Source organism: Aptenodytes forsteri, unplaced genomic scaffold (genome assembly GCF_000699145.1).
Source record: "Aptenodytes forsteri isolate BGI_AS27 unplaced genomic scaffold, ASM69914v1 Scaffold8, whole genome shotgun sequence".
Lineage (NCBI taxonomy): Eukaryota > Metazoa > Chordata > Aves > Sphenisciformes > Spheniscidae > Aptenodytes > Aptenodytes forsteri.
In genome coordinates, this window is record NW_008796218.1 from 9,598,465 (window position 1) to 9,622,849 (window position 24,385).

Genomic DNA, 24,385 nt, shown 5'->3' on the forward strand with positions numbered 1-24,385 from the left:
TTTTTAAACTATTAGTACAGGAATTTTGATCATTTCTCTGCATGCAGAAGACTCATTAATTCTACTGGGAAAAATCAATATGTTATTTATAATATGAGAAGGGTTATCTGCTATTTTTCCATAAACAGGATATAATTGTTACTGAGAGCTCTTGCTAAGCAAGGAAGGCAGACTGTTCTCTATTTTTTCTTGGCCATTATATTTAGTCATAATGGAAAGTTTTCAGTAAACGCTTTATAACTGTGTTCAATTGCTCCAGTATTAGTATTCTAATAAACAGTCAGGTAAAACTGTTGACATGTAAGTATGTGGGTAATCACACAGGAAGACTGAAAGGATAAATGGAAAAGTGAATAGCAAGCTTAATAGCCAATTCAAACAAGCAGGGATTTTTTTTGTTGTTTGTTTTTACACTTTGAATATTTAGAGGCATAATTTTGTAGCGAACTCCTCATAGCTCTTCAACTATGTACTAGCAGCTCATCTGCTTCAAAATAAACAGTGTGATTTTTCAATAAGTACAAATGCATGAATCTCTTTTTCAAGAAATACAACCCACAAGTATTCAGGAATCCTAAAAGAGCATGTAAAAATCATCATACTTCATGTTTTGTAACAAATAGGATGCATTTAAAGAATACATCCCATGTAAAGCATTTAAAGAAACACTTAATTAAGCATATGGAAAAAGACTTGAGCTATATATTACTCAGGTAAGTATCCCGACAAATCAAGGAAAATTGCACATATTGGGGTAAGTACAGCCTAGCAACGAAAAAAAATGTTTTAGCGGTGACAGCATCAGAAAGGAGCAAAGAATCTACTTATACTGCTTAATCACCTTAGTCTAGTAACCTGAATAACTTAAAACCTTGCCCCACTTCTCCCTCTGCCACCTCATAGATACTGATGAGGAATTTGTATGATGAGGAAAAGTAACACACAAATTTGTCAGCTGTAACTGTACGCCATTCTTTTTTTCTTTATTGTTTTTAAAGTTCAAGTCTGTGATCATCTATCAGATGTTCCTTTTATATGGCTGGCAGTAATTTCAGAAGCAGCACTGACGCAGACCCACTCTGTAGCTCACTGACAACTGGAATCTCTTTCTGGTAGGACATAAATTTCTGCCACTTCTTTTTGTGATAGAGAATCATAATATCAACACTTTTAGCAAGAGAGATTAATTCTGAAATGCATTTAATTCTGACCATTTCAATTTGGCATTTCTGATAAACACTTTTCTTAACGCAGTGTTAATAAGTTGGTCATATATTTACAGACCACAGAGCTGCTCTTGTGTTTTGTGGGTTTTGTTATCCAGATGCCTTTTGCTCTGTTTCTGGCCCAAGGATGCCCTGGTTGGATCTCGTTGTGTTTTGTGATCCAGATGCCTTTTGCTCTGTGTCTGGCCCAAGGATGCCCTGGTTGGATCTCACCATGAGTTTTGAGTGTAGAGAAGAGATTTGGCTGCGTATCAAGACAGTTTCAATATGTATATGTAGTTATGAACTCATGGGGTTTTGTGACATTTGGTTCCTTTGCATTTGGTTCTTCTTTTGGTCTTTCCAACATTACATTTCAGTGTAGTGTTTAGTCAGCATGAGATGCCAAGTAACCTGAATGCTTGAGGTTACAAGAAATCAAAAAGTACATGTTCAAAAAGCTCTAGCTGGAGTTCATTCACCCTCAGAGTTTTGAAGGCTCGAGAGCAAGAGGACTGCCAGAATCCACGCGGAGGTTGGAAACTGAGTATTATATCCAAGGCATAGACCCATGGACTAGAATTGAAATTGTCCTTGAGGTATGATAGCTTTGCTACAATAGCACAACTACCTAAAAGTCCTTGCCAATACATACTTGATATACTAAATATTTGGAAGACCACAATTCTTTAAAATTCCTCTACTCTTTTTTTGTTTGACTACGTACAAACAAAAAACAATGTAATTAAAATAATGAAGATAATTATGTATGCAGAAAAACAATAAGTTTCACACACTTTTCCTCAAAAATTATAAAACATTTCCCTGAAGAAAACATTTCCAGAAACAAACAGCAGAGACATTATGATAAATACAGTAGATTTCTGCAAGTAATACAGACACACTATTTACAGATACCAGATTTTAATTTATTGGTTGTTTAAGCATGATATGTATAGCAGAAACAACTAACTTGTCAGCAAGAACTTTTGTTACATTTACCACACAAGACACATCCATTGCCTGAGAACTCCTTTATTCCATGAGCCAATCAGAGAACTGTGGTTTCTTTTCTAAATGGTAAATTGAATATAACTTATCTGCATGCGGCCATCATTTGCTACATTAACAATTAATCTCAGACTCAGTGAAAATCACCAAATGCTAAAGGAGGAAAAGGTAATTACCATCTAGCAATACTTGACTCTTCATGAGATCTACACCAGCTGACAGATTTAATCAGTTTGGATATTAACAAGATTCTCGCGACCATGAAATTTTAATATGTGACAAGCTAAGACAACTTACAAAATTTTCCTTACTCTTGTTTTATATTACAAAATTCTAAAAGTACTTGCAGAAAACTGTTTTGTTCTGTATTTTCCATCAATTACATGGGTCAGACCTTTACCTGCCTGTTCAGTACGATGGTGAACAGAGACACTTTATCTTGAGGAGTACAACTAACCAGTCGGATCTAGAAATCTGGGGCTAAAAACAGCCTAAAAGAGATGATTCTCCATCACTGCTAAGAAACTTTTAATAAACATTTGTTGTCTTTTTTTGTCAATGCTGTAAATCATTTATTGAAATCCATATTTAAGACTTTCTTTGTTAAACCAGATAAACCTCCATTAGCTGGGTTTTTTACAGAATTAAGCACAGCCTCTGAATATTAGCTGTCATATTAAAACAAAAAAAAGGCACGTGGTGCTGTTCTACTTTTGCTGAAAAGTAGAACATACTAAACCAAGAATGGCAGTTTACATGCAGAAAAAAGTTTAAAAAAAAAGTTAAAACTGTTTTCAGACTCACATATACAAAATATTAAAACAGACTGATTCAAACCCCTGAAAATTTCTCCGCTTCCACATGGTGATATAAACACCACCAGCTTCTGTCACTGCTCAATTGTCTATATAATTAGTTTTTATATAAATTGCACATAGCAAAAATAATTATAGATATCTCTCAAGAAAGTTTTAACAGTAGGTTTTCAAAGATTCTAGAAAGCAAATGCATTCTGAAGAGCCCAGAAATCTAGTAAATAAGTTTTAGAACAGAAACTTTTATCAGAAGATGAAGGAAATTACCTGGTCCTCCCATATTGCCACATGGCACCTTAGTGTCCTATCAATCACAAGGAACAAGGGAAAGTAAATAGGGATAGAAAGATTAAATGTTGCATTGTGAACAAGAAAACAAGTAGACTGCACACAGCATGACAGCTCAGAATGGTCCAAATAGATATCTTTAACCAGAGAAGCAAGAAAGATATTGTTGTAAGCACTTTCCTGCCCATGCTGATATTTGGGTAGCTTCTGAAGCTAGCACAGATGCTGAGGCAGCCAAGTGAATCCTTATTGCTGAGTAAGATCGAAGTGCGTTCTGTTGATTTATCTTTTTATAACAACTTTGTTCCACGTAGCAAAACTTTCTATTCAAGTACCTAGGGCTGTGATGAGGCCGACTACACTATCTGGCAGCCGACGGTGCATTCCATTTCCATTAGGTCATTCTAAAAATCAAGGTGCTTAAAATTGTCTTGCAGTGTCTGGGGCCATCCCCAAAGTGATATGCTGTTTCTCCGTTTCATGCATCTGCAGAAATCATTTTAAGAGCTGGTATGCTGGAGTCTGTGTACCTTCCTATAATTGGATTTAGCTGCACAGTGTTCCTAGCATACATCAGGCAAGTAGAAAGAGGGCTTAAAGCTTGAGGGTATCCCAAGCAATGCGTAACATCTAAGCAAAGTCTTCTGTCTTGTGTCTTCAGTGAGACTCAAGCATAGGCTTAAACACTTGGACAAATAGAGCCTCAGCTATTGTTTGCATCCCAGAAGTACATTCAGTACACTGGCAGTTTCAATAAAGAGCCTGGAAGGATTCGAACCGTTCGGCTAGTTCACCGTCATCACTTAGTGGGAACGAAGAGAATGGATGAATTGTTCTCGACTAAGCAATTACAGTGCAGCATCATATGTTAATCCATCTCCCTCTTTTTTTTTTCCCAATTCTAAGTTTTCACACAGAAAGATGTTTTAGAAAGCTAAGTAGTGATGATAAGTCAAATTCAAATATATGTTAATTCTCCTAAACTTTGTATTTTGCAGTCACCCAGAAAGCTAGCATTACACACATATGTGCTCACGCCAAAAGATTTAGCATCCCTTGCTGAACCTGGAAACTACAGACTACCATTTGTCTGTGTCATTTTGTGCTCATTCACAACCAAACTGATCACATGCACTATGCCTAGAAAGCATTGAGAAGACTACTTGCTAAATGTGGGCAATCAAGTGTTTCTATCAAAGGTGTCAGACTTAACAAACCATGAAAGAAAAAAAAATGTTCCCAAACCTCAGTACTAGTCCAAGGCAAACTTCCTGGGAGCCTCTGTACTTAATTATACCATTATAAATCTAAAAAACCCCAATATTTGACACTAAAACAATAATATGTTTTTATGGATCAGCTATGTTTAGGAAGAAGGAAGAAGTATATCTTTATGATTCAGAACAGGCTCCAAAATGCTGCTATTCTGTTTTGCAAATTCTAAAAGAAAATGATCACATAGTCTCCAAGGACTGAAACAAATATGTATTGATAATAAAAAACTATTTGCACTCCATCACACATGAAAAAAAGAAAAATACAGAGGGCTTTTTTTCCTCTAAAGTTCAAGGTTTCAGAATTTTTCCATGATGAGTTTGGACTTAACTATTTATAATAATAACTGCCTTTAGACTTTTGTTTTTATTATATCATTAAAGCTCTCACAAATGACAGAATAATTTTGAAAATTGCATCCAACATTTCTATGCTATTCTATGGGAGCTGACCATAAATAAGGTTTATAAAGAATGCTGACTGTAAACCCTAATTCAGATGTGGTCAAAGCTTTACATACAGAAGAAAAAATGTAAGTGTTGTTAATGCCAAAACTACATCAGTGATTGCTATGCACGGTGCCATGGAGGACTGCACTGCAGCGCAAACAAATGCCACATTATGATGTTAATTTCTGGCATCAGCAACTCGTAATAATGCTGACTGTTTCATTCTTTCTTTGAAATGTCCTGGGGAATGGAGTAGGTAGTTACCCTCTGAGGTCAATAAAGCAACCATTGGGAGCAAGCTTGTATTTTTCACATAATTTTTACTGGAAAGTACTTACAACTTCCTTTCACTTTCACCAGCACACACACATCTAAGATACCCGCACACACTGTGAATAAGCAGTTATAACACCAAAGACTTTTTCTTTCCCCATGAACTTCAATTTCTAAGATGTTCTTTTAGCTGCCCAAACAGATTATGGGAACTGGTGCCAGTCAGCTAATCTAACTCTATATTAGCACTTCGTTGTTTTGTTGGCACTACTGATGTACAACCAGCAGTCTGAGAAGGTTGTATGCCGCTGATTTAATCTATACATTCTTTAAGACAGTGACAATTTCATACTTTTGTGTGTATAACGCAGCTGGTGGTACTTTACTACATTCCTTTGCTGACAACACCCAGGCGGGCCCCTGAACCAACTTCAGCCACAAAAGTTTACGTTTCAGTGAGAAAAGTATAGGTCTTGGTTAATTTTTTTTTTTTTTTAATGGCAATTCTACTTAGGACAGTAATGAAAAAAAAAAAAATCCATCATCAACTTGTGTTGTTGCACATCATTACTGGATTAAACTTTAAATCTCATCTCTTTAATAGGGTGTATAAAACATGATCACTTTTTTATTACACCACTGAAGTAGTAAGTGCCTCAAGCAATATTTGTTATACAACTAAGAGGGAGGCAGTCCTGAGGGGAAAACCAAATAGCTTTACTGATAAACAGCTTAGCAACACTGAAAGGATCTTCTTGATTGCTTCCTGAAAAATTCCATATATAAACCTTAACACACAACCTGTCTGGCCACCCAGCAAGCAGCAGGCTTCACAGTTTTGCTGCAGTCCAATGACGCTTCTCTGTCCTTGGCTTAAGAAAAGACTGCAAGTGTATTCTTGAACTGCTTTGGTGCACATTAAAACAGATGATCTTAAACAAAATTCTTTTACTGATATTGAGAGGCAGCAGGTAGAAGTGCACTGCCAAAGTTCTGAGACTGTTCCACAGCCCATGTCAGGGTTGGGACTAGATCACCCTCACAGATGTGGAAGAGGAGGGTGTTTGTATCCTGTGCCAATCAGCAAAAGGAGAAGGGAGTGAAGCACAGGGTGAGAGGAGGGCAGCCGTGGACCAGTTTTGCTGGTGGCAGTTTTGCAGCCTGTTCAGAAATCAGTTGCAATTTTAACAACGCATTTTCCTGAATTGGCCTGAACTACCTTCAGCCCAACCTTTGTGCTAGCATCTCCTTGAAAGCCTAGAGGTATTTTGTGTCTCTAAAGGCATCCCCAGTACTGGTAAGACTCTTTGAAATTCTTTGGTCTACTGCAGGGCACATCTTAGCAATTGCAAAGGCTTATCCCAGACACAGATTCAAAGCAAGCAAAGAAATCCCAGTTGTCCATGCATATTTGACCAATTTGACCAATCTGCAATTTGACCTATTAAATATGACAAGCAAAATCTTAGGAGAGAGGAAAACGTTTCTCTAGCAGTTTCCTCCGATACTCTTCATAGTAAGAAGTGACTTAAGGTTTCTACAGGCAAATGAGTGGCCCTAAAGCAAAGTGCACCTACGTAATCTTACCTTTGTCTATTGCTGAAAAAGCATGAATACACATGCTTTAGAAATAGACTGTAGAAATAATTGGCAAATATTGGTAAAAGATCACCAGTTCTAAAATGAAAGCATTCACCTTTAAACAAATAAATCTGGTTTTACTGATAAAGGTCCATTTAGAAAATCCTGACTCTACAGAACGTTCCTATTATTCATCTCAACTAAGATCACGTTTTTCACCCAAATCTCAACCAGATGGATGTAATTTTGATCTTAAAGAATAAAAATTTTTAGATTTTTAGGTGAAATAAATGGCTGAGAACCTACCAAGTTCAATTAGGGTTACCAATTCAATGGTTACTGAAGGCTTGGAGAACTTTTAAACACTTAAGCTTTAAGATGCTAACATTTAACTGTGCAAGTAGAACTATCCTTGGTCAAGTGTATCAAAGGAGAAAAAAGCATCTGAGAACTCCAGTAGTTCTTAATCTAATAAATATTAGATTTATTATTAACTGAATTTTACTTTAATGCTTAGTTTAATATGCTTTAAAATACTTACTTCAGAATTACACAGCCTGTACCAGTAGGAGGAGCCGTCCAAAACACTTGAATACGTGTCCTTCTTCTTGGTGTGCTCTCAGTAACAGCAACAGGACAATTACTCATGAACTGCGTTTCTTCTTCATCTATGATCTAAGGAAATACAAAGAGAAGAATGTGAAAAGATAAGGACATACATAGCCAATGACTCGAATATGTCTTGTCAGCTCATGTTTTCCTTCAGTGGGATTATTTATAATTCTCTCTGCTTAGCTCAGCACTACTTTGGTAAATTTATTTATAATGTGCAGATCACCCACTGAAATGAAAACAAAAAGCCCACAAAATAAAGGCAGAAGAATATTTCAGTTCTAGGTGAACAGAAGTTAGTTCCTTCTGAGCGTGGCTGCAAACAACCTTTCTTGTAGATCCTGATTACTGGTCCAGTAGTTATCTAATAAATATTAGATTTATTATTAACTGAATTTTACTTTAATGCTTACTTAAGACCCCAGCCTGTACCAGTAGGAGGAGCCGTCCAAAACACTTGAATACGTGTCCTTCTTCTTCTTGTGCTCTCAGTAACAGCAACAGGACAATTACTCATGAACTGCGTTTCTTCTTCATCTATGATCTAAGGAAATACAAAGAGAAGAATGTGAAAAGATAAGGACATACATAGCCAATGACTCGAATATGTCTTGTCAGCTCATGTTTTCCTTCAGTGGGATTATTTATAATTCTCTCTGCTTAGCTCAGCACTACTTTGGTAAATTTATTTATAATGTGCAGATCACCCACTGAAATGAAAACAAAAAGCCCACAAAATAAAGGCAGAAGAATATTTCAGTTCTAGGTGAACAGAAGTTAGTTCCTTCTGAGCGTGGCTGCAAACAACCTTTCTTGTAGATCCTGATTACTGGAGCTTCCTGTAAATGTTAATGAACTGAAAATAATAAAAGATGCATAATTTCAACTTTTTTTTTACATTATAGCAACTGGTTAGGACAGATGGAACATGCTAGAGAAGAAGGGGTTTCAATTTTTTTATTTTTTGTTTGTTTTTTAAACTAACCTTTGATTTATTATTAACTGAATTTTACTTTAATGCTTAGTTTAATATGCTTTAAAATACTTACTTCAGAATTACACAGCCTGTACCAGTAGGAGGAGCCGTCCAAAACACTTGAATACGTGTCCTTCTTCTTGGTGTGCTCTCAGTAACAGCAACAGGACAATTACTCATGAACTGCGTTTCTTCTTCATCTATGATCTAAGGAAATACAAAGAGAAGAATGTGAAAAGATAAGGACATACATAGCCAATGACTCGAATATGTCTTGTCAGCTCATGTTTTCCTTCAGTGGGATTATTTATAATGCTCTCTGCTTAGCTCAGCACTACTTTGGTAAATTTATTTATAATGTGCAGATCACCCACTGAAATGAAAACAAAAAGCCCACAAAATAAAGGCAGAAGAATATTTCAGTTCTAGGTGAACAGAAGTTAGTTCCTTCTGAGCGTGGCTGCAAACAACCTTTCTTGTAGATCCTGATTACTGGAGCTTCCTGTAAATGTTAATGAACTGAAAATAATAAAAGATGCATAATTTCAACTTTTTTTTTACATTATAGCAACTGGTTAGGACAGATGGAACATGCTAGAGAAGAAGGGGTTTCAATTTTTTTATTTTTTGTTTGTTTTTTAAACTAACCTTTGTTTAAACAGTATTATTCTTCAGGCATCAAAAGAATCTCCAGGTCAAAAGAGGTAATATATGAATCATAATCATTTATAATTCAGAGACCATTATTTAGTCCAATCTGCACACATTTTTGCTTTTTGTTTGATTGATGTTTAACAGAAAGGTTTAAGTGGTATAAGTCAACACAAAACCAGAGAGGCTGATTTGGACCTGGTGGTGTTCTAAGGATTTTACTCAAGGGTGCCTGTGACAAAATAGCTTTCTCACTACATATGTACTTCATGGATTGTACTTTAAGCCTTCTGTTCATCAGATCTCAAAGAAAATTCATCAGAAGCTGCCAAGTTTTATTTGGAAACAGGCAATACTGTGATATTGCAAAATTTCTCTTCAAAATTCCTCAGTGGTCTACTTTCATTTGATGAAGCCACAATTCTCACTACATTGGGTCAAGATTCAGGCAATAAATTATAAACCTTACCATTTTGAGAAAGAAGCTGTATTTATCAATTTATAAAAAGACTCAACTCTGAAGGAGCTTTTTCAGAATTCTGGTTCTAATAACACACACAGTTTTACCAGATTACAATAATTAAAAAAAAAAAATCTTCTGGCAGTGAATAAAACTTTAAACAAGTATTTTGACAAAAAATACTATTTTACATTCTGAAAAAGTGGTAATATCTATAGTTTGACCAGATCTGCTTTAGTGAGCAGGCATCCACATTGTCTCACCCAATGATACTGCCAGCATTTCCAAACATTTTTAGCTGAGCCAACTAACATTTCTGGTTTTCCGTGGCAGAATGAAGGGGCACTGGCCCAGAGGAGTGCTGAGAAACTCTATTTAGCTGTCAATAGGGTAATGGTTAATGAGTTTTAAATATAAAGCCATTAATAGACTTCAACTTTTTTAACGCTTCATAGAATCTGTGTAACTAAACACAATGTGTACAGCTACTACTTTGAGAGATTTTAATTAACGTGAAGCATTGGGAAGCATGGGATCTAGTCTAGGCTTAAGCTGGCACTGCACGGTTTCTACTTCCACTTGATACAATTTAATGCACTTAACTCGAGCATCAAGAAATCCCTAATCTGCAACTCTGTCTTGGCCATCAACTGTATTTATTGTGTCTGCCTTATTCCTGCAACAGTAAAATAAAGAAATAAAACTGTTTACTTATCTCTCAGAAAGGTTGTCTCAATTATTCAGGACCATATCAATTGACTTTTTATCCATATCTCACTAATTAATTCTCAATAAAACCCCCAATTTTGGTGGAAGCTTTGACTGAAGAATGGGTGACTTTATACCATCTCATACAAAATAAAATACTACTGTACGTTATATAAAAGCAGGATAATTCCCATTGAAAGGGCTCTTAGGAGGTTATCTGAAAGTTCTTAAAAAGGACAGCTTTTCTAGAAAAACAGAAATATTGCAAATTATTGTACAAGTTACACTAGCTCCATATTCTCTTGTCAGATGCACACTGCTGCTGTAGTATCATAACTCACACCCTTGGATAAAAGCTTTAAAAATACGTTCAATTCAGGTGAAGAAAGATTAAGTAATTACAGGTAAGTGTAAATACTTTACGACTAACTAGATAAAAGCTATTCAACAATGATCAATATACCTTTCACATATGTTGATTTTTGCAAATCTAGTTTAGTTCTTGTCTGACACACACTTCATCATGAATGTTTCTTGAGAAGCCCAACTGAAATGAATCCGTGTTCGCAAAGTATAGAGTTGCTATTTTCAGCTAACAAGAATTTAGCTGCTTTCATATCCCTAAATATCATTCCTCCAACAGTCATCATTGTAGACCCATCTGTGATGCATTTGCACGTTAAGTAAGTTCTTGTCTCCAGGTGAGTCAATCCTGCTTTTTCCCCCAACAATGAAGGGATTCACAAGGAACACCAAATCCAACAGCTACTATTTAAGGAAGGAGTTGTGAGCAACTGTAGGTAGTTATTACAAGTCAAATTTCTGGCTGCTGCAAAACCAGAACCTGAAATATTTGTCTGAGTTCTAGATAGCCATTAGGTTGGAACACATCCATGCCCTTTTCCAGTAGCAACAAATGAACACAGAAATGCAGACATATTTTGCACTTCTATAGCCTACCAAATTCCTGCAACCTAGCAAGTTATGAATTTTCTCAAGGAATATAGATGCCTATAATGACATAATTTTAAAGTTCTGGTTGCATTTTAGAACATAGTCCTGGAAGAACAGGAAGTGGTTGAACCTCAAGGCTACATCACGATTTCCTGCATCACTAACCAAAAGCAAGAAGATTTATGCAATAAGTGTCTACTGGGAAAACCTGACCATAAAAGAATAAGGTCCTCCAAAAAAAGTTCCTCTGAAGAAAAATTAGATAGAAGCTTTCTTAATAAAGACTCCTAATATTGACAGGATACAGTAAAGAACTCCTAAACTAGTTGGAAAAACTCAAATGCCAATTGATCTGAGAGGATTAAAAAAAAAAAGTTATTTTAAGATATTTTATGAAACTCAGAAGAATTACCCGGATCCTAGGAGTTCAGATAAATATAAACCCGTCTCAAATATATTTGTTAAAAAGATGGGTTTTTTTCCATATCCATAGAGGTTTGATTCTTTATAAAAAGTTCTTAGGGGCAATACAGAAAGGGTTCACTACTTATACAACAGGATTCCAAATGACGCGATATTTTAGGGTGGTGGATGATATTGCACTCACACATAACACAGGAGAAAACAATAGCATCCTGGCCAACTTTGGGGGAAAAAAAAAGATATGTAATCTCTGAAAATAATACAATCCTGATTTTTCTTCTGGAATCAAGTCAGACCACATAGGCATGAAGGAAAGAATTGGCAGGAAAAAGACATGCAGATTAAAATGTAGCATTTGCAAAATTATAGCTTGCTAAACCCCAGGTTATCTGTAATGGGAAGCCTTACATTTTCAGGAATGGGCCAGCAAATTAACTACATGTTGGACAAAAATCCTAAAAACTAAAATAAACACTTGGTTGAAGAATCTGAGGTCTCAGATCTCAGATCTCTCAGGGATCTCTGTGTGACTAATTCTTTTGAATCCACAAATGCAATGACTTTAAGTCTTAATGTTCTATTTAGGTTTTGGTGTGTTGGGGTTTTTTTTTACTTATGATTGAAATATTATTGGACCAATTTATTCCTTCAGGGAAACTAGTGTAAATCCTGAACAAGACTTTTGGAGTTAACCCGGATTTGAATGAGTGTCACAGAAAGTAGAATTTGGCTGAACTTGGGTAAATCTACAAACATGGAAGTAAGGATATTAAAAGGGAGAATTCACCAGCTCCAGGCTCAGTCTTGCATTCTTTGCATATTCCAAACACTGAAGAGGTTGAGGATGGGTTTTGGGTGTTCCTGAAAAGCAGGACTGGATAACTGTTGTTAAACAGATGAACGAGCGGTTTTCTTTTCTCAGAACTGGAACATTTCATGCTGAGTAATAGAGCTTGCTATCTGTTTCTCATTTCTATAAACTGTTAGTCAAATAAACTAAACCAGGCAGTTATTCTTTCTATCGTTAAGTCTATATCGGTATTAAAAAAAAAAATTCAAAATGCTATAAACCACAAAGAAAGGAATTAGTATCAAGTACAAAAGGCGATGAAGTTACATAAATCCTCTACTGGCTTGCGTCCACTTCTTTAGTTTAAACCACTGGCTAGGCTCTTCACCACCACTTCTTGTTCTGTGGACACATCATCACTTTCCACCCACTGAAACAGCTGCGTTTCACTGGAACAACTGAGTTTAAAAAAATAAAAAACAGACAAAGTTCACAAGATAAGTATTTTTGTGGGCAGTTTTCTTCTTTGGAAGGGCTAATATGGAGTCAGACTTCCAGAATGTTGCAAAATGATCTTCTCCTTGAGGAAACTTTCTCATTATAAAAGGAACATTAGGTCTACATAATGGTAATAATATTTGGCCTTTAGGGATAAATCTAGAACAGAGCTTATTATATGGATGGGAAAACTAATGATGAACAAAGTTGGTTTAAAAAAAAAAATCTATCTCAAAGATATGCTTCACAAAACCAGTTTCTTTGACTAAAGGACACAGTATTTCCTTCAGAGTCTGTGCTTAGAATCAGAAGAATCAGAACTGGGACTTTTTATGAAGTGTCAGTAATCAATCTTGATGCAGACTATGATTCAAAGCTGTATAGCACCACCGAGCACTGCTGGGCTCTCAGTAAGATTTGCCATCTTTAACACCACACCCGAAGACTGGAGTTGTCTGATAACTAGCCACACCTTGGAGCACTGGAGAAAAGTGTGCAAATCTATTGAAGAAAGGCATTGCTAAAATACACTTGTAGATTATCACTGTTTTCTAGTAACTTCTAGCACAGACTTTACATAGCTATCCTACAATGTTGTAACTGGAAATCAAATTTAGTTCTGTAATCGTTACCTGAGCACAGACTTTATTAAGTAAAGATGAAATGCACTAGATGACGTGATGGTAAGTTCTGTGAAAGCAGTATCAGCACAAATCATATGCCTCTCCACCCACCTGCCTCTGTGTGTCCATCTACCTGCTCATTTTTCACCCCAGACACAAGGTAGTTGGAATCATGGGGGGAAAAAAAAGACCCTTCCAGTTCTACAAAGAAGTATGATGCCAGACAGTCAGATCAAGTCTTTGATGTATATTAGCAAAAGGAGAGGAAAAAATAAAGGATTGACAAATCATCTTCCAAGAGGGGGCGCGGAACAAAACCCAAAACCCAAACATTGTGTGTGAGATGTTCTAAGGAAAACTATTTGAATTCTGTCCAACTGTCCTTCTCTTCTTTAAAACAGACAATTTGAATAGTGTGTTCATTGCAAAAGCCTGTGTTGGATGATCAAAGGGAAAAACAAGCTACTGAGAGAATCCTGTCTGAGAATCTTATGCATTAAAGTGTCCCAAAAATTTTTGCTATCAAGAATCTTAGTCATACTGTACTGCATGTTGCTCTTCAGTCTAAACAAACCTCAGAGCTATATTACACCTATTGTAGGGCAGGCAGTAGGGTCTATTCTAAGGTGCAAATCAAACAAAAGGAGGAAGAAAGCAGTTCAATGTGACGAGAACCTGAAGCGCGTTAAAGATAAAGCACTACACTGCCAGGTTTTACACTAAACAGCCTTTCCTGCCTGAGAGACTGTCTATGGAAATTTTAACAGAACAGCAACTTCTTTACTTATTTCAATGTATATGAAAAGAGAAGACGCATATTGACAGAGACAGATAACAATAACTTGACAGCATTTAGTAAATGTAAAAAGTTATATTGTATATTTTTTGAGATTGAACCACTCTCAGTTAACTTAATCAGTGTTGTAATATGTTGAATTAGAAGGCTTATGCTTGTAAATTGAAAATGGCCAAATAAAGTAAAAGCTACCCATGAAACTCAAGAGATGAATGAACTTAGATTGTTGTGAATTGAGACAGTTTTCATCTAAGTAGTCACTAAGAGTAGACTTAAGATCCAAAGTTTAATCTTTGTTTCCTATGAATTTTTCTCCTTAACTGTAACATTAACATTCCTATGAAAACAGTTGGGTAAATTGATTCAGGCTACTTTATCAGACTATATTAATAGTATTTTTGACAGATAATCCAGCTTTTCCCAGATAACGTATTACTTTTATAATCTCTAACAGAAAAACTGTATTAGGCACAGAAAGCTGTCATTATTCTCATAGCTATAAATCTCATTGTGTTCCATGTATAACTTCCTTTAAAAAGCAGCTATTTTGACTAACAAAAATCCTCTCATTTCATACTTGAAAGGCTCTTAGTAAATACTAAGTTCCAGCAGGGAAAGAGCAAAATCTTTTAAAATAGTATTGCCTTATGAAATCCCTTCAAAGATTCTAGTTTCTTAACGCAGCCAATACTATCCAACAATTCTCATCAGAAACGGGAAATTATTTTGAAGACCGAACTTGCTTTTCTCACCTTGGCACGTAAAGATTCAAAGTGCACCAGCTGACTCGTGCCCAAGAGAGTGCCCCGGCGTAAGCAACAGAGCATACAAATTAGTCGCAGCATTAGGGACATCAGCATGAGTAGATTGTGTAAAGGAACTTCTCGTGATGCTTTGTACAAAAGCAATGAGTCACTCTGTGCCTTGCATGACAAATGGCTTAACTTTATTCTTCATGCTTCGTGTTCAGTTTAACACAGATCCTTTTATAAGATTTGAAATGATGTATTAGGATTCTGGGCAAGATTGAAAATTTTAGTTTCAAATAAACAGGGCTTTTGGCTCACCTTGATGTATAATTTAATAAAGTTAGACCTAAATCTAGAGTAAATTTACTGAGGTCAGACTCTATGCTGAACAATTCAAACACATTAACTTGTAGGTTGGGGTTTTTTTCATTACATTCAGGCAGTAGCTAAAGACTGAACTTGCTTCTCAATGAAATCAGGGTTCGTTTATGGTCTAAATACAGTTTACTTTTGGAAGCATGAAACAAGCAGATGAAAAAAGGGTACATTTTATGAACACTCAGTCAAATGAAAATGAAGAATTTTAAAACTTTTAAAACACTGTTCCAAGGATTAGGAAGCAGAACTGTCCTACTGCAGCCCTAAGACAGAATAATAACCAGTAAGGATGATGGAGACAGCTAGCAAAGTTATGCTGTGGCCATCCTTTGCTGGCCTCCCAGGAACAGAGTCACCGTTAGTTAGAGCAGTCCTCCACCTGCAGTTCCCTTCACCTGAGCCAAGGCCAATCTAAAATAGCAGCTGTAGAGAATCAAATCCAATATTAAAAAAAAAAAAAAAAAAAGGAGCACAATCACTTAGGCTTCTTGCTGGCTCTCGCAGAATTCTCATTCCTCTCCTTCTTATAACTGGAAGATCAGAGTGCAAATGGTTCTTCCAAGATTACAAAACTAACATACTCATTTCAGATAAGACTATAACCACAATAAACTTCAATAAAGATACAGGCAGGATTCATTGTGTAATACTGTCACAGAGGGATTATTTATACTCAATGTTATTGTTGTCAAATTATTTCAGTATGAACATTATTTATTTGGCAAAAAATAACCACTATTTCAATCTGATAAGAAATTTTCACAGGGAAGAATAACTTTTGATAGGTGGTGTCTCAAGTGCTTTCAGCCTGGAGAAATGTTGCTTGCTGAAGGGGGTGTTCCCTCACTAGGCCAGCAGGGAAGAGACTGGCTTTGCAACTTGGAGGGAAAGTCATAAAAACAAACAGAACAGAGATTTGAAGACTCATCAGTGCTTTCATTTACCTGACTGTCAAGCCAGTTTTTCCCCTTTGTTCAGTGATTATATGTGTGAGGTAGAACGGGTCAGAAAAGAGACTGGCTGAAGGTTACTCATTTTGTAAAAACTCACACTAGCAGTGAACTGCCTGATTCAGAATAGACATATGAATCTGCATCTTCCATATCAGAAGTAGTCTCTTCAGTGCTGCTCCCAGAGCATGCTCTACTAGAACGTCTACTAGAACGTTTTTGCAAGATAAATAAGTACATAAGGTTTGTCTTCTAATCCCAGTGTGCAGCCAGGTGAAAATATAAACATTTTTTGCAAAGCAAGGTTCTTATTTTTTTAGCAATATTTAAATTTCAATTTTAAATTAATTGTACTACAATCCCTTGATATGCTGAAAAAGCACTCTCATTTGTAAAAGATGCAATTGTCAAACTGGAGCTATACCAGATTTGTTTTTGTTCTGCTTCCTGGGTTCTGTGGGCATCAGTGCACCAAGCTGGGAGATCTTTGACAGAATTTGGCTGTTCTTTTTACAAAAATGAGACAGAGGGTTGGTACACAGGGGGCCACCCCAACTTTATGGCTTCCCTGGATTTCCCCGACTTGAATTCCTAGTTGGTTTTCTAAGCCGCTTTCCATCTAAGTTGAGCTATTGGCACATCACAGAGCAGGCTGAAGATCCAGCATCTCACGTTTAATCTCCTCCCAAAGAACTCCTGTTTATGAAGTCTGAGGCCAATTTGAGGTATAACAAGCTGTTAAGGATAATAAGAAGTATGTTTTTGTAGACCATTTAACATATTGTTTTGAAAAAGGAGCTTGATGTCTATATCTCCACTTCACAATTGAGAAACAGACTACACTAAAGTGGTTTGAGAAAGGTTGCTCAGCAATACAAGTCACGTCCCACTTCCAGTCAAGTGTTGTATCCACATTGCCTTATCTTATATCACTTTCTTTTATGAGGCTGTGAATACATTTCTTTCTTTGTACAACCTTCTAATGCCATTTATCCATCTAGAAAATCAGATTAAAATGGGCTCTTAAATATGAGGTAGCTAATTGTATTATATGTAACTAGATAAAATGGCAGCAAATCTATTTAGGAGAGATCGCAACAGTTTTTTCTCTTTCCAAAGAAATGTGTGTATTATAAGCTTAAATGAAAGGTCCTAACTGTAGTGACTGCACAAGATATACACAAAATCCTTAAGCTTATACTGTTTTTAAGTGATTGTTATCTAAAAATCCTTGATTGTGATGTTGATTTTTATATAACACCCCCTTCAGCAAGCAACATTTCTCCAGGCTGAAAGCACTTGAGACACCACCTATCAAAAGTTATTCTTCCCTGTGAAAATTTCTTATCAGATTGAAATAGTGGTTATTTTTTGCCAAATAAATAATGTTCATACTGAAATAATTTGACAACAATAACATTGAGTATAAATAATCCCTCTGTGACAGTATTACACAATGAATCCTGCCTGTATCTTTATTGAAGTTTATTGTGGTTATAGTCTTATCTGAAATGAGTATGTTAGTTTTGTAATCTTGGAAGAACCATTTGCACTCTGATCTTCCAGTTATAAGAAGGAGAGAAATGAGAATTCTGCGAGAGCCATCCCTTTACAAAGCAGAGGGATCCAAGAGGAAAAGACTGAGAAATCAATCCTGAAATAGACTGATGTTGCGTGGAGGAGCACTCTTTAGGGCTGCAAAACGCCCTGGTGCAATCCCTGTTCTAATGACTCAGACACTTGAACCTTCCTCTCTCCATCCAGGTTGAAAGCCTTTTGTCACTTGTGATGGACCTCTTCTCTTCTGACTGGAAATTATGTCTGGATGAAAAGTTTTCCCCCAAAATTTGTGAAAATTTATATATTCCGTTAAAAGATTCAATATACCAGTGTTTCTTTCTGGAGAGACAAGAGACTGAAACATTTCTCCAAAATATTGAGAATCCCTTCTAGCATTGGTTTGCTTGTTCGGGACCGAGATCCACGTCAGTTCTAACAGTGCTAACTTAGAACTTTAAAAAATGTTCAATTAAAAACAAATAACAAAACTCCTTCTGCATTTATTTCTGACCCTCACAAACAAATGCCTTTGTTTGAAAAGGAACAAAACCGACCTCCGAGCTTCCTCCCCAGACCTGGCCTTGTGTGTTGTCTTGAACTAGGGCTCATCAATAGTCTCTTATAACACATCTCTTATCAAGAGTTTATGTTTAAGCCAGCATGAGCACTTTGGCCACATTACTGCAGCATATATGTATACACACACACACGGTGCTGCATCTGGCAGCACCAAAAATTCATAAACAACTTTTAGTGAATAAAAGATTAATCCCTGGTTGACACAGTAGGCCACTCATGCATGCAGAGGCACATGCACATAAAACAAACTCTAACAATACATTAAAAAAATATTTTTTTCCCCACATTTTCCAAATCATATGGTAAAGAATTTATTCAGATTCTTCCTGTCTCAGCACAAAAAAAAGATTTATAAATACGCACCTAAAACAACTTCCAGGTCTTATGCTAAGTATGCATTTAAGGTCACTAAAAAGTCAGAGGCAGAGTGCTCAGTACGCCGCAGGACTAAGTCCAGGATAAATTAGAATTATGTTTATGGACATGCTTGTGGAAAGCTGAAGGACTATCTGATTGCTGTGAGCACATTTTTCTGCTATATTTGTAAACTTAGCTAAAAATCAGCATTCACATTTTTGCTGTATGCAAATGAAAATCTTGTCAGCACATTCTTAATCATTTGTCAAAGCTACATGAAACTTTTCATACTAATACTAGGATTTTCCCCAATTTCTGCAGCAACTATCTTTACGGGCCTGAGGTCACGTGTCTTTGCTTCTGTCAATGCATGTAATTCTTTGCACAAAAATACTGTTTATAAATGCTTGAAAGGATGTGTCTTCACTGCGACTAATAGATATTTCATTAGTAAGGACCTCTAGTCACCATTCAAGTCCAGTCAATAACATATTTTAAATTCAGTGGTCCAGACTTCTGTTCATCATAAAAATAAGCTTTAAGCACTCAAACAGATGAGATGCAAATAACCAAAAAACTGACAGTCTCATGTTCATAACAAAACAATACTTGAGAGAGAAAACATGATCTAGTCCTAAATCCACCATTCTTACCATCAGTTCTAGAAAGCTTAACTAAAAGCAGTCAAGAAAATCTGACCTTCATATCAGAACAAAGCACATGGACTGGGTGAGAGTCATTACCTACTAATTATTGCATTTCAGTAGTTTGGTAAAGTTGGTGTTAAATGATACTGCTGAGGTGTAGCTCTTCCCCTTGAAATTAATTACATGATTAAGTTTTGATAAGATTATCATTATTCATGTACTGTTGCCACAATTGTATATTGCCAATATCTTTGGCACCGTAATGAGCAATGCACAAGTAACGTGAGTGCCAGAGAAATATTTGCTGTGGACTCACACAGAAGACATGGACCTTATCTTCTGCTCACACAGGCACTTCTCATTTACATTTCTGTGGCAAAGAACTCCAGGTTCATTGACAATTCAATTTAAAACTCAGGAACTGCCATTTTTATTTCAGGAACAACATCCCAGATAAGAACACGGTTGCAAGACCAGTCGATTGAAGGAAAAGGTATGTTAAATTTGAGGAGACACATAAAACATCAGATAAGGAAGAAATTTTATAGTGGCTGGTCAAACGACATATATAGCTCTTCTACTGAAGCCACCTTTCTATGCCTCAGGTTCTGCCTGCAGAGTGATGATAACAGCCTGCTTTCCTCCTCAACCTTTTTCTCTCTTGCATTTGTCAGAGTGTTGTCAGCCAAAGGAACCTTTTCTAACTACGACTTTGCAGAGTAAAAAGCGCAACCTGGGCTTAAACATAGATGGGGCTTCCTTACTAATGTAATCAATAATAATATTGTTATAGAAGTGACACTTTTCTTTTTTCATTTGATAGTAAAGCACAAGGGAAATGCCTCTTCTGCTATTAGGTACATCAGAATTGATGAAAGTAATTTGAAATACATAGTAAAATGTGAGTCTGCACATTTTACTGGATCAGCATTTCTCAGTTGCGTAGTTTGTTCAGGCTTTTCATTTATCCTTCATTTTAGAAAATATTACACTACTCAGCATTATGAATATACTGCCAAGAATAGCTACCTCACTTGGAGCTCCTCATTTAAGTTAAGAAGGGATTTAAGGATTACAGAAAATACATATTTTTAATAGCATTATTGTCCTGCTTGGTGTTGGAGCTTTGAAACATCAGGAGCTCTGGCACATGTGCTATTCACGTTCCTCATGAATGTCTCACTGCCAAAATATACATCCCAACCTAGTTCAAGCAGATTCCACACAAATTCCCTTAGCCTTCAGATGACTGTGTACAGAACATAATCTATTTCAGAGAGACTTAATCCATTGCTACAACCACATTTCGAGAAAAAATGCTGGTGATCTGGAACAACAGGCTTCATGCAGATAAATTTAAGAAGGCATTTACCTCCTTAAAAGAGCTCTCCAATCTTTTGCTTAACAATGTGCATCAACTATCAGATCAGGAATACTGTTCGTACAGAAGAGCTGCAGAAAGTCAGGAAGGGTTTGTGGCAGCACTGACAGTAGTTGTGAGCAATTACAAAGTCACCATGTTCTTTGTGTGTGTATGAGTGTGTGCCTGCATGTTAGGCAGAGTCAAGAGATAAGAAATCCAGGCTATGGCTCCTTTTACTTTTGATATGCTGATGAACCGCTAACACATTAATTCTCAAATTCTTTCCTTACTTAGAGGACATCACAGATTATAGTCTATTCATGAATAATTCTCCTGCCTGCCTCTGTGCCCCAGGTTTTCTATAAAGCCTAATTTCACATTACCTAGAGTACCCTTCTGGTAAATTAAACCTGCTTGATGAGAGTTTCAAGGAAATCAAAAAGTTATGCTTTCTCCCTTCCAGTATGAGAGGATTCTGCTTCAGAAAGACACACAGCAGTCAGTCAACAGCGAAGCCATAGTTTGGCAAAAAGGAGAGTTTTGTGGGCAGACTTCAGATTTCTTTTCAAGAGCTTGGTAGGCTCTCTTCAAATGCTGACCGAAGTCCAAGTGGGTTAAATGTTGTGACTAAATGAAAACATCACAACATCAAATATTAAAACTGCATCTGTATTAAAACATGGTTTGGACACTTTTTCTGAACACTGTCTTGCACAATGACATGACTATCAGGAAAGAAAAGTAATTTAAAGCTTCAAGGGGTGTGGGGGGGGTTTTTTTGGTCGGTTTTTTTTTTCCTCAAAAAAAGTTCTCTATTCTCTTGAAGATAGCAGTATATTTCATCATGGTATAAGATGTCTGCTGGAGAGTTGTACAATCTTCTTAAAGGAAATAAACATACAGAAAGTTATTCTGAAAAAATAGGAAAAGAATTTTGGTAAAGGCTTATAATAAAATTCTTCATAGATCTGTAAATTGAAGCACTCTAAAAAATGAGCTGTAAACTGAAATGAAACTGTATCAAATTGTACTTGTACATAGATTAACACTATAAGGACTAACAACCTTTGCCAAGTTTAAAAAAAAAAAAAAATTAAAAAAATTGTGATATCTTGCTTTCATATTAATTCCAAGCAGGGCACAGTGGTAAAGATGTGGTGTGTTCAATGCAACTCTCACTCACTAAACCTGGCATGACAATCAGAAGCATGCCTCAGTGAAGAGGCTTCCTCCAGTGCAGGAGGCTGAAGAAGTTTTACACTATTATGATTAGAGAAATAAAGCTAACAAAATAAGTGGCGTCTTCTCATGCAGACATCACTGTCTATTTAACTTTAAAAAGCTACAAAACATTTGTAAAACTTAAAGAGCTCCAACTCTGCTGTTGCATCAGGGCCTAAAATAGTATTCCCTCCTCACATTAGTACAGTAGGTCTTCATAATCCTCAGTGGATACACTGATTCCATTTTGCTTCAAGTGATATATTGAATAAAATATTCACTAAGTTGTACTTCCGTATTAATGCATGGACCATGAATTTTGTCAAGTACTTGGCACACAACACTTTTTTAAACCAAATTATTACAGGCAGTGATTTTGATAAATCTGCTTCTGAAATTATTTGTACATTCTAAGTGCATTTCCAAGAAAAATTGCATAGGGGCCAGCAAATTTCTGAAGGACAGAAACACAGTAAGACCGAGGTGAGGAGGGCATGCGTGAAACTGGATCCTGCCAAGAAGGTGCCAGACAGGAGCCCAGACACTTGCATACTGTGCCACAGCCACTGCAGCTGCTGCCACTGCCACTTCGCAAGGCTGGCAGCTCTGTCCTGGACCGATGCAGAAGAAGCGGGAGGAGCAATAAGAAGTCTGAGGAAGAAGGTGGGACATGACCTGCCTACATCTCTTGCCTTGACACTGCCAACTGCACACAAAATAAAAATCTAAGGTTTACTGCACTGTCACAGAAGAACTAAAGCTGCAAGCAGATTTCAGAGAAACCCTATATATATGCATTAGGCTAAGTTTTCATCTCCTGATGGTTTGGCATGTTTTGTTTTGAAATATAAGCTTTCTTTATGCATGTCAACTTTATGGCTGTAAATAGACTTTCCAATTAAAAAATTGTACTCCCATCTTACCATACATGCAGATGACAGCACAATACCTTTAGACAAAACACAAATGTATCTCAATCTCAAAGGGATTTAATTCTGATGAATATGTATTTCAAGACTATAAAGCTGTATCATCTGAAATTTCATTAGGGTAAGTAGAAATTCAATATATGCAGTCATAGACCAAGAAGGAGGTAAGTACATTTTCTTTGGGGGAAAAACACCCAGCTTTTTGTGATATTCATTAAGAAACTAGAAAATTCATTTCCAAATCAGTTTGACACATAAGCAAGGAAAATTTAAAATTGCAGATCTCTAGCATCAACCACCTTTTTAGTAATATTCCATCACTGCAAAATGGGCAAATGTGTATGGAATCAAGAACATGAAGAATGGAATAAATTATAATGTGAATTAAACAAGCAAAACCTGTATTTACACTGGCTCTATTTCCAAGGCTTTCCTTCATGCTCTTAGCAAACCCACTTCAAATACAATAGATTAAAGAAAACAACAACAACAAAAAAATCTCCAGACATTCCATTATTTCAAAGGTACATTTTAAAATAAACTAAGTTTCTAATTGACTTGGTAGTATTTCTCGCTACACTGAATTTAGGCTCTAGAACTCCTACCACTTCTAACTACAGGTAGTAGGAAAAACATTCTTTTACACAATTCCCAGTTTCAAAACATAATTTTGTCAAAATACATTTTTCTTCAGGAAATATGTCATTTTAGTGAAATATCATTTTAAACCATTTGGAAAACTTTAAAAGCATTCAAAATTTTGATTTGTTTCATCATCTCAAGTATCATTGCCTCAATATTTTATTTGCAAAATTTATCTATTGTAAATAATGTAATAAAAAGAATAGTATACTTCAGTTTTATCTGCATATAAAGTGCTGATGACCTTTCTATTGGAAATTTCCAAGCAATTTAATTGTTTAACTAGTTAGCACTGTAGCATATTTTGACAGGGAAAATTTCTCATTTCAACCAGTTTCACTTTATGTTGTTCAAAGACCCCTCCGCGTAGCCTTTTTTACTACTAGCCCTAATTGGGGAAAATAAATAGCCCTCCTGTACTGTTTGAATGTGCCTTTCATATAGTAGCAACAGAAGAAAACAGTAACATTAATTACAAAGTAGACAAAATTGCCTATACTTTCTGCTGCTGATCAAAACTGTCTTCAATACACTCACAGTACTACTGTTCATGTGCTACTGATAGTCGGGGAGTCACATGATATACACCATCTATTTATCCGTAGATTGATATTACACAAGA

The 24,385-nt window shown here is 36.2% G+C and overlaps 1 protein-coding gene across 1 annotated transcript in view; it reads right to left on the reverse strand.

Moving 5' to 3' along the window:
• The window catches only part of SPON1 (spondin 1), a 211,690-nt gene that overhangs the window by 162,063 nt on the left and 25,242 nt on the right, over nucleotides 1-24,385 (reverse strand). Inside the window, exon 3 of the mRNA XM_009288849.2 lies at nucleotides 8,559-8,692. Within this exon, the coding sequence (XP_009287124.1) occupies nucleotides 8,559-8,692 (134 nt within the window). The remainder of the gene's footprint in view (nucleotides 1-8,558; nucleotides 8,693-24,385) is intronic.